Genomic DNA, 12219 nt, shown 5'->3' with positions numbered 1-12219 from the left:
TGGTTTTGTACAAAAACATTAATAAATAAGATAATGTTAATATCCATCAAACTCACACTTCTCTTGTGATTTAAGACTGTATTTAAGCATAAGCAGTAAGCAGCCAGGTTCACTAAGACTTCACAGCGGCATTTATCCACACACATCTTGTTCTGCCTTCCTAATTTAGTTATATTCACCAAGTGATCATCAAGGAGTTAACAGACAGCAAGCTAACACCATTACGAGGTATTGCTATTCTTTTCCAACTCCAGTCCTCAGACAAATTCTGTATAATTCAGAGGCATCACACATCCCAAAGGCAGAAGAATCCCTCTCCCACATCCAACATGCATTATGAAAAGATAAAAGCCTGCCTTTCTGGAGAGATTTCCCAGCACCAAGAACAGAATACTTTCTTCAGACTGAGAGCTCCACCTTTTACTCTGTTCCTTTTGAAAACAGTCAACATGTTTTAAAACTCTTTCCTAGGAAAACTCTGCATCTTTGTTAATATTATGAGGTATCATGATCTCACATATATCTTCTCAGAGAGTAAGCATATCCAAATCTTACTAAACAAGAGGAAATTTGAGGTACACACTTTCTTTACCAAGATTATTACAGACATCTCAAAAAGAAGAAAGAAGGTAAGTCACAACCAAACTATGTGTCTGTGATAATATGTGGCAAACCTTGACCACAGACAAATCTATCTTGAGTGTGTATAGTGTGGAAGAATGCAGAAAATCCCATATTTTCAGCTGAAAACACACTTTCATAATGGGTGTGAAAGGTATTCTATGAAAACTACAGCCTCCTTTTTTATTTACTAAGACTACTTTTAACGTTATTAATATCAGTTATTACTAATAATGAATAATTATGTTTATGAAGATCAGACATTGTTCTTCATGCTTCCCCCGCTGATTTGCGGTCAAAGATTTTCCAGTACCAACTTGGGGATTTCATTCCCAGCTGAATTCTGCTCTTCAGACTGGTGGCAAATGCAGAACATCCCTGTGGAGCCCCATAAATTACCTCTATTCAGAAGATTGCTCTGCAATTACTGCCCCAAAGCAGCTGAGGAAACAGATTAGCACTGCATCAGGAATTCAGACTTCCCAAATAGCTGTCTAAATCATAAATCGCTGTTACAGTCTTGAATATGGCACTTCTGATTTGATATCCTGTAAGGCCTCAGAGAAGTCCTAATTAGCACAGTATCAGATAATCATTGGTGAAAGATGGACACATTTCAGGTCCAGGTACCACAGCTGTTAAAAAACTATTTCCAGGTTTAAAGTTTAGGTCCCTCAGACTTCATTCACAGGGAACAGTTTCAGACTTGTGGAAAATATAGCTGGTGAACTACAGCACCCACTCCAGCTTAAGATGTGAGAGCTGAGGACATCTGTGATGAGAGAGGGGATGCAAGAGCAGAGCTCCAGCCGTGTCACTCCTCAACCTCAGGGTCTAGCAGTTGGTTCACCTGCAGAGCTGCCACCAGGTCACCAGGCCTGGCACAGAGGGCTGCCCACCCTAAGCTCAGCAACAGTGCTCTGCTCAAGCATCTGTATAGTTCCTGGCACAAGCTGGTACCTGGCATCCTGACGTACCAGACCTACCACCTTAAGTCAACGCTAGCTCAGGAATCTCTGTCCTACACCCCACTGTATATAGAGGCAGCAGTTTGTAATAGATGCACTTGTCCTGAATTTTCTCTTCCTGCTCACCAAACAAAAACCCTGCTGGCACATGCATTTACTTATGTATTTACTGCCACAAACTACAGTTGAAATAGGGTATTTTATAACTGCGGGAGGAAGGGAAACAAAGCTATGCCTACTTTCTACACCAGAAAAACTAATGAACAGCTGCAAAAGCACAAGAAAATCTGAGTACTGGGTTTGGCTTTCCATGGTTCAGAACATGAGTGGAATTTTAATTGAATCCAGACTTTCCCATGTGTTCATGTTGACAGCATTTATTATTGTAACTGCAAAGGCCAAGCTGATGCTTCTATGTTGTTTAATGAAATATATTAGTTCACCTAGTTCAATAAATTAGTCCATGTAATAGAATACATAAATACCCAAATCTCTTGATTTCCTCAGCTTTTGAGAACACAGTAAAAGGAAGTGAAAGTCATTAATGTTTGAAGTGAGGCTTCATTTACAAGTAAATGATACAAGCCCTCTGCTTTTTCCCCAGAGGCGTGATGCAATTGTACTCACCCCTGAATGACAATGTATGTTTTGACATTGAAGCTTGTAATGCAAATGACAGGCAACTTACTTTTCAATACTTTAGTTCAGTGTCGATCTAACAACTGCCTCTGCAGAACATGAATGATTTTAGTTTTGTGTTATGCCAGCCACTCAGCAATAGAAACTGCTAGAGAATATAAACTACAAATCAGTAGGCTACACGGCCCTACCAGCCAGAATCGAGTCAGTTTAGCCATCCAAGGTAACCTTCCAGAGTGCCAAATGTTATGCTGTGTAGTTTTTGCAACAAAGAACAATTACTTCTGGGATCAGATGCAGTCAAGCTTTCTTTTGCTTTCTTCTATTTGATCTTTTTGGTCTTACACTTCCCGGCAGGGGTGTTTTCCTGTAACTTTTCATCCCCTCCCTAAGCAACATGCAACCATCAGCTGTTCTCTACTGCTCTAGCTCAACATGTATTCCCAACTTCTGGGAATAACAATGCAATATCTAGGGCTGAAGAAATACCCACTTCTGACTTTGTCTCTGGAACCTAACTGTACACCATGTTTACTTTTTCAACATTTGGCTGAGATGGGTCTGCTCTGACCTTCAAGTTTAACGGGTAAAAGAAAGGTGATATTTTGGAGCAACAATATGAGGGTCAAAGAGATTGTTCTGTACTTGCATATTTTCTCATACTGTGAATTTTCCAAAAAAGATTTACAGTTTGGGTTTACTTTGGGAGCTTCAGCTGTTTCTGAGATAAAACTAGCAGCCAAGGTTTTTTTTTCCCTACAGTGCAACCTTTGGAAAATTTCATCGCTGTAGCCTATTTGGATCTCCAACCCTGTGCTGCTTCTCCAGAGCAAAACATACAGAGACTGTTAAACTGCTGAGAACCTGACAAGAATTTCACCAGATGTAAAAGATGGCTGGAAATGGCCTGTTATGAGCCACGAAAAAAACAATAAAGTCACTGACCCAGAAAGCCTGAATTTCACCAGGTGACGGATGGGGAGGAAATCACTTAACAGAAAGGAATCAAGTTTGTTTGTATCATAGCTGATGAAGGAAAAGTGTATCCATATCACTCACCTGTCTTACTCTCTTTTTTGAGCTTCCAACTCTGAATATTCCTACTGTCTGGAGACCTGCAAGTATAGCACATCAGATAACTGTTTTGTTTCATTTCCTGCTGAAAATTACATTAAACCAAAGCAATTTGGGCTAAATGTGTACTCAAAAGAATAAAAAACTCACAGTGTATTTCTCTACAAGCTCGTACTTACCATGCTGAGGCAAAACTCAGTTGTCTTGGATTAAGAAGCCATCCACTGCAGTTTTTAAGAATCTCACGTCACCTAACCTGCAAAATGGCATCTCAGTGACATTTCTTGTGATGCCATTTTGGTAGTGCCATGGCTACTCCATGAGGGACAGAGGTATGCAGAGAGGGAGGCACTGCTCAGTGTTTGGAGGTGACATTTTCAGGATTGACATCAAAGGAAACAGGCAATAAAATAACTAAATACTTGGGCACTAAGCTGTGTCTTTGGGTACAGGAAGCAGCTGATGTCTGGGGTTACCTGCTGGCTCTGTAGTGCCTGTCAAGACAAAGCTGAGAGTTTCCTTCAAAGATGTAAGTAGAGCACTCTGGCAGATTACGTGGGGGAAGAACTCTACCTGGGAGTTGTATGCAGTTTATAGGGTAGGAAGAGCTATTATACAGAGAGAAAGCTATAAAGAAGTACTATTGTACTTCAGGTGAAGTGCAGGAGGTGTGCATCTTGTGTCGTTTAGACTTGAAGTGATTTGGAAATGGGTGTTGCCTGTTGTTCCATAAAGAAACAGCTCAAAGCTTCCTCGAGCCCTGTAGATACTATATACTACGATACAGAATATCAGACAAACAATAACGTAGTTGTTGAATGGGTGAACTTTGCTGAGTAACAGAAACTGAAAAATTTGAGTGTAAATACCACCTCAGAAGTGATGTGGTCTTTTGCAATGAGAATGTTGAATGGAAATCTTAGCGACTTAAACCAGCTGTGTACATAACATCATTTTACAGTTATACATTTTTTTTGAAAAAAGATTAAATTATTTATTAGCTTTGACAAGTTTATGGTCTAACAAAAGTTACTCTGCAACATTCATTTTCTCTACTGACGTACAGGAGATATAACCTTGCAAAACAAATGCATTTTAACAGCCATGAAGCTACATTTCCTTGCTAGAGATGCATAGCTTTGCAGCAGCTTCAAATTTTCATCAGAGAAATTCTGATAGGATGCTGCCTTTTAGTTTTTAGTCTTAACACAACACCTTGCTTCAAATATTCTCCTGTCTTTGGTTAACAGAAAATTACACTGATGTAAAAACATTTAGTAAACTCAGGAACATTGGCAGGGAATCATCTGAGATGGAGATACTCATATTGGCCAAAAACTGGAGACTGGTTACCAGCTCCCGCCCAAACATACAGGATTTGTTTTACACTGCGGGTCTGCAGGAAGTAAGCCTTAACAACTCTGGTACATGACCTCACGGAAAACGGAAGGTGAACAAGGCCAGGGTCTTTTATGGTTAAAAACAATCATTTTTTGTCACATAATGTTCAAAGTGATCATTTATAGTATTTGTGAAAAATCCCTAGGTGATTTGCTGCTGAAACATTGGCCTAAAGGACTTATGCATACAGGCAAGTATTTTCAGTATCAGAAGCTTGGTCCATCACATAGTCTGGAATGATGTTGCTACAGGACCATTGCTAGAAGAGAAAGTCATCTACTATTCCTAAAGCCAATGAGCAGACAGAAGTGTCTATCTTCTGCAATCTTTAAATTTCTTGTCAACCAATCCCAATGACTGTTTTGTGTATGGTGGATGAAACTGAAAAATGAAGAACATCAATTATTTGCCCCAAATTATCTCAGATTATTGTGTCATGGGGTACTACAGCGCACTCTTAGAAAATGCACAAAAAATATCATTTTTTTTTAAAAGGAAACTTTACTGTGAAGCAAATATTTTAGTAAAGAATGTTGTATAGAAAAGAAGTTTTGTTATAACAGTGGGTTAAGTGGATTAAAAAATTTATCAGAGATGATCAAGTGACATAAAATCACAGCATTCAAAGGATATTAGCTGGATGGCTTTTTTGGCTGACTCAGACACTTTTATGTTACCTAAACTCAGCTACCCTTGCTTAAAGGGACAGAAGTCATTCATCTCAAACTTAATCGTCCCCGCACTTATTTGTCAGCCATGGTATCTAATATCTGTAAAAGGCTAACAATGACTCTCTTCCACAGCTTGTCTTTATATATGTGTAAACAACATGGTTTTCAATTATGTGTTGTAAAAGCGTAGCATTGTTGTTTAAATAGCAGTCCCTCATCTGCAAAAGCCTTTCATTCAGAGTCAGTAAATGATTTTTTTTCTGGTCAAATTACGTATAAAATGCATCATTGGGTGTTGCAGTCACCATTACTTAATGGTTTGTTTATTATCAGGCCAAGTGATAACTCTGTCTTGCTGTGGCCAAGTTATTTCAATTCTCATTAAAAAGCTTTGTAAGACTAACCTACATTGGGAGAGATGTTGAACAGATACCTTGATTAACTATTGTTTCTGTATTACAGAAAGCTGGTAGGAGGCTTGTGTCTGGACGATCATGAAGACATGAGGGGAACATTGGCAGGAGCTTATAATTCCCTTTGGACAGAGCAGGCTTGAGCCTAAGGCTGGTCAGAAGGACTCAAGCCAGGGACAAACTGAGTAGCCAGCCTCCAAGCCTTGTAATGAACAGGAAAAAGCTTCTTGGAGCTTAATATAATTTCACACAGGATTTTTTTTCTTTCTCTGAGCCTCTACCTTGAAACGCTGTTTCTAGTTGAGTCTTGCACTGTAGTATAAACAGGTAAGTTAGCTCTTATACCTTAAGATTCGCTGGTGGCAAAGAATTACTCCAGCCTGACTGGCACATTTCAGAATTTAATTCTCGAGGTATGAGTAAACCTGTGCCAAGAGCTGTTCCTGCAAAGCTGAGCACTCCAGTATGAGATGAACCATCTCCAAGAAATGTCCCTTCCTCCACGCTGCATGGGCCAGTTTGCAACCTTGTAGAACAGATCCTTACTTTGGGAAGATATATATGTAATTATTTGTGAGACAGTATCTTCAGCAAGAGGCAAAATAGGAGGAAAAGTGTCTGACTTTCAAAGATGTCCTTGCAATTGGAAGTATATGCTTGCTTCTCAAAATACACATTTATTTATATTATAGTAAAAATATATCTGCCACTCCTGGGAAAATGAAATATTCTTACCATGCTTTTCCAAGTGCTGGCAGCAACTATCGACAAGCCGGGGAACCTGCCTGTAAATAGGGTTCAGGCTTAGTTTCTTATCTCTTGCCTTTTCTTTCTTGCTCTGGGCTTCTGCTGGCAAAGAGAGCTGGAGAGCCTCCAACAATCGTGACTGATTGTCATCAAGATCTGTGATAGAGTCCACAGACATTGCGCCCTGTAAAATACACACACATGAACAATCAGTATGGCTGGAGAAACTGAAACACTGCAGGACCTTATCTAACAAGACTTTTGCCTACCTTTATTTTAAACAAACTAATAGAAAAATGCAATCTGCTACACAGTTTTTATGAATTAATGAAGTTATAACACCAGTGTAATGGATGGGAAAATCACAATGGCACCAATGCTATTATTACCATGCCACAAGGAATACAAATTAGATACTGAAAAACCTAAACGCTTTCCGCTCACTCAGCACACACTTTTATTGTTCTAGGCCTGCACATACTGCAGGACAAGGATGAATCATGGTCTTTCTGTGCACCTCAGCAATATACTACTTATGTGTACAGGGATACATACACATTTTAACCCTGATTCCCTACTTCTTCTGTAGCTTAGGACCTGCATCAGTGAAATGATGCAAATAGGTATTCAGCCATACACCACATACAGTTCACTAACAATATGAATACATACAACTACATTATCGCAGAACTCACAGAACAAAGATACAGTAGAGGGATAATATTTTTTAGATAATTCTACTTTATGTATCTTAATATTTAAAAATAATTAAAATTCCAATGAAAGTTTGAAAACTATGTTTGGGTTACGGCAAGGCACAGAAGTTCAAGCAGCCTACAAAAGATAAAGCAGTAAAAGCAGTAGGAGGTTTATGGCATGCTTCAATGTTCACACTTGAAAAATAAGATATTTTTTTTCAAACCACAAGACTACCATCACTTCAAAATGACCATTTCCCTCAATTGTTATTTAAATTTACCAAGTAAAAACATTTTAGGGGGCATCTAGGCTTACAAGTAATAATAACATCAAAAGAAAAACACTGGGTTAAATTTTCTTGCCAAAATGAAGGATACATTTTACCATAACATAAAATGTACTGTACAGGGATCCAGCATGTCATCCTAAGAAATACTGAAGAAAATGTAAATTCTCATTCAAAACTTTGCTGACAACTCTAATTTCTTAAAAGCACAATGTTCTGCTGACGGGCACTTCATAGACTGCTGGTGAGATCTCTATGTCTACTAAATGAGAACTGTACAACTTTGAAGGAATTTCAAGCTCTAGAAGTATTTTCTTCATCAGCCTAGACAAATGAACTTCACAAATGTTTCCAGTTCATACACAACTCATACAAAGTCCACTGAGATTTCAACTGAATTTAAAAATTTTTAGTTTACAATAAAAGCATCTAACTTATCAAGCATGGTTCTGTTTCTTGTAAGTCATGGAAGACATAAATAAAACATACTGAAGTTTTTAAAATTTTTTTGGATCCACATCTCTAAAAAATTACTTGACCCTTTAGAATGCAACTTTGACCTTGATTTCTGGTGTCTCTCAGAAGTACGTTTGCTTGATTCTCTTTACCATTTCCTGACAAAAGGAAACAAAAACCCCCACCCAAACCAAATAAGAATCTCTGGCTATGATCCATGTGTGTCAAATTCCAACTGAATAATTTTTTTCTATTTTGTTTTTAGACTTTGGAGTTTCAGACATCAAAATTAGCTGACCGACACTGGAAATCCTAACACCATCCTCACCGCTCAGCAACTACGCAGTTTCTGTATGACAGGTGCCCTCCTTTAGACCCTGCCTTTACTGGTCCTTCCCTGGCTGCAAAGCATCCTCTCCTCATGAATCATTATTATCACAGAGTCACTTAAGTCGGATTCAGATCCCTAAAATAGATGTAAATACAGTGAGTTCATCATTATCCTTGGGCATTGTATCAAAGTTGTGGATTAACTGGTGCACTGAGCTGGCTTTAGGAAGCGTGACCTTGAGTTCTGTGGATAAAGTACAGAACTGCTTGTCAATACCAAGGCCAGCTCTGGTTTTAAATTTTTACGTGCAGAGGAAAACCCTACCAACATACTCCATGGATCCAGCTCAAGCTCAGCCAGACCCGTATGATGGTTGAGGAACAATGCAGATCATGCACATTGCTACCCTCTACTCCAGGACTATTAACACAGACACAGTGCTACTTGGACTACAACATCCAGAAAGAGAAGAAAAATCAAGTTCCATCCACTAGGTGTTACCTTTACACATAACTGATACCAGTCTCTGCTCCACCATGACAAGCTCAAAATCTAAATTAACTGGGCAAGTCTTAAAATAAGTACACAGAAACATGAAGGAATGTGGAGATTAAAGAGGAGATGAAAAAAGCAAAAAGAAAACCAATACCAGAGGACAGTGTGGAAAAAAGGTCAGGTGCAGCTTTTCTTCACTTTCTAAGTCTCATAGAAGACTTTTTCTCTTTTGAAAAGATGAGCAATATTACAGAGTATGTATGGGGTCAAATACTATCCATGGCAGATCCATTTTCACTCCATACTTTATGCTATTTGAGCAATAAAGCAGTATGACTGAGCTTCTGATACTGGAATAAATTCTGGCTGCACACTTTGTATTTTTATATATGCGTATATATATAATAATACATTAACAAGGAGCCAGAATATTCTCTATAATAAGCATACAGAAAGTGCCTTGCTGGATGACCAGGGTCTCAACTTCCAACTGCTTGTCAAAAAATCCTACACAGAAAATACAGCAACAGTGATTACTATCTAGCTCTTGGAGAAGAAACAACCACAGCAGTCCTACCATGAGCTCTGCAGCCAGCATTATCTTATATCCCTTACTGAAAGCCTCAGCTGAGTGTTAGAAGACTCAGTGGAATACAGAAAAGCAAGCGACAGAGCTGCAAGTAACGTGAATGGTACGGTGGTAAACAATCCCTCTAATTTAAGTTTAAGAGGACTGCACTCTAGGTGTCCGTGCAGCATTTGTGTGAGAACTGGTTGTATCAGTTGCATGTACTAATGAATCGCTTTTATTTTTTTTAAGCATTTGCCTTGATATAATCAAAAATAATCAGTACAACACTGCCCACAAGACAAAAGATAAGTGCAAGGCTTCCTTAGCATCCCCTAAAAAAACCTCAAGGCAATAGAGGAAGTACACTGATAAGCCTAAGTATAAAGGCCAAAGACAGACAAGATATGGAACATGAGCTGCTATTAAATAATTGACAATTCATTAAGTACATTACTGAATAACAGGTTAATTTCCAAGAGGAAATGCCAGCTCCCTCCACGTCACACTGCCCACCTTAGTTTACTCTTAGTTCTCTGCAGGTGAAGCATGCACTGCTGCATGAGTGGCTACGGACTAAAGCCTCAGTTTCAACACCCTGAAAGCTGCAACCCTCGCATTAACAAAAACCCAAACCAAACAAGCAAAACACCCACAGGCTTCACACATGCATTATCCTTCCCTCATATGAAAACAGGTTCTGAAGCCAATGGGTGTATATGGTGAATTTCTATTTTTTGTCACTGCCTATGCAAATTCTGGAAGAAGTCAGTGGGTTTCCCTTCACACTTACATTCAAGCGTACTTTGCACTTTTGTGTGAACGCAACTGCCTGTTTGCATGGTCTGGACAGGCCAATAGATGTGGATTACGCGTACATAAGAATGCAAACATATTCAAAGTATCATGCCCTCAGCTATTTGTAGACACTTCAAGCTTCAGCTGACAGCTAGAGGGAAAGAAGGCAGGTCATGGGACTCTTCAATCTTCTCTTAATTTGCAATTTATTCCAGTTCTACCCTTCTTAACACCCTGGCTTGAAGAGCCCTACACAGCATTTCTCTGAAGCAGGTTTTATCCTAGGAATGAAAGAAGGTGAGGATCCTAAGAAACTATTTTATGTCCTAGCATCTGTTCTTCTACCCCAAATTCTTTCTCAGATCACTTAACAGGGGTTTTTATTGGAAGTATTTTATTATACATTTTTTCTCCCTCCACTGCAAGCGAAATTAAAAAGCAGTAATTCTAGAACCTCTATCCCATGTAACAACAACAAAAAAAAAAACCCAAAAAATCTAATACTGTTACTAGTTGCAGTACTGGAAAACCAGACAGCTCAGAGCATAAAATCTATTTACAAAGAATAGAACCATGCAAAGAAATGGTCTACCAGGTACCTATTTTACACGCAGGATTAACTTGCAGCTCAAACCACTGCACTGGGTTCTGCTGCCAAAGGTCTTTTCATAGCCTGTGTGTAGAAATGTCTTTCAAAAAGCCTCATAAAAATTTACTCTTACTTACCACCAAGAACATGATCAGAATTAGACCGTGGGGATTTTTATTAATATTAGGATAAGGAATAATAGTTAAGATTTATTTCTAAATTTGTGGAGCTACATTAACAGAAGCATACATATATATATCAATCACACAGGTTTAGTCTTCCCCAGCTGAAAAAAAATAGGTTGAAGGTGGATGGAATTTGTTAAATCTAAAAGAACTAGACAGAAGAAGGTAGCCAAAGGGAGTGAACAGGAAGATTTCTAAATAATCTCTCTGCCACTTTGCAATCTGGAACAGACTTGAACATTCCATGTGATCTTTTCCCACCAGCATCAGAGAAAGATTTCCACTACAGTTAGAATCTTCTGGGACTCATCAGGCTGGCTTCCACCTGAACAAAACCATTACTGTGTGAACATGACAGAAGAAATACTCCACAATCCACAGATAGATCAGGGTTTTTATCTGCTCCAGCTAGACCCTCCAGACCTACCAGCATGCACCACATTGTGATGGGTCTACTTACACGCCTCCTTGCTCGTGGCGCTGGCTCAGGTGTGTTCGGAGAAGTGGATTCGTTCGGCGTTTCTGAGGTTGAGCTAAGAGATGAGTTACTGCTTGAAAGTTCTTTGTTCTGCCTTTTAGTTCCGAACGGCAAGAGGAAGGCCACAAAATCTGAAACATCTTTTTGCTCTTCTCTCTGAGAATCTTGCTTGAGCTTGTAGGCCCGGTCATTAGCAATCACTTGGGACAAGGGCATTCCAAAAGCCTGGGGAATAAATTCTGCCACGATGACAACAAAAAATAACATTTACTGAAGGTCTGGTATTTATTTAGTACAGAAAGAATTAAGTTTTAAGCTGTTAAAAAGAAAACCAATCTGAAGTCCCTTTAAATACATAATAATTCCAGTGAGGTACTAGATTGCATAATAATAATAACAACAATAATAATAATATTAACAACAACAACAGCAGCAGCAGCATTCAAACAATAAAATAATAGTGGACATGTGCCAGGTAATAGTAGCCCCATAGTATCTGAAGACTGTTTCCAGTTGGATCATGCAAGGTACACCACACAGAACCTTGGAAAATCACTTGGGAGCAGACTTAAGATCTTAACTTCCACTGAAAGCAACTGGAAGTCAGACACCTTTGGCTACATCCAGATGGCAAAGGGCCATCCAAGGCTCTGGTAACCTCACAGTGAGACTGGGGAGCCAAACTGGCCTGTGCCACAGCTCGTTCGTGCCTCAGACCCCTTCACCAGGTTTCTTTCTCACAAGTGCTGCAGGGCACCCGAGTCAAGGGGCACATGCACATGCATGGTCTCATTACAGGT

The 12219-nt window shown here is 39.2% G+C and overlaps 1 protein-coding gene across 8 annotated transcripts in view; it reads right to left on the bottom strand.

The window, feature by feature from the left end:
* Positions 1 to 12219, bottom strand: part of ARHGAP6 (Rho GTPase activating protein 6) — a 344557-nt gene that overhangs the window by 25910 nt on the left and 306428 nt on the right. For all 8 annotated transcript variants that reach the window (XM_080376884.1, XM_080376885.1, XM_080376887.1 and 5 more), the window contains 3 exons: positions 11402 to 11658; positions 6523 to 6718; positions 3288 to 3343 (listed from right to left, as the gene is read on the bottom strand). In XM_080376884.1, the coding sequence (XP_080233010.1) occupies positions 3288 to 3343; positions 6523 to 6718; positions 11402 to 11658 (509 nt within the window). The remainder of the gene's footprint in view (positions 1 to 3287; positions 3344 to 6522; positions 6719 to 11401; positions 11659 to 12219) is intronic.

The sequence above is a fragment of the Falco punctatus genome, assembly GCF_963210335.1.
Source record: "Falco punctatus genome assembly, chromosome: 2".
In the NCBI taxonomy this organism is placed as follows: Eukaryota; Metazoa; Chordata; class Aves; order Falconiformes; family Falconidae; genus Falco; species Falco punctatus.
The sequence above is the reverse complement of the archived record's forward strand: the minus strand, read 5'-3'. Positions and strand labels throughout refer to the sequence as shown.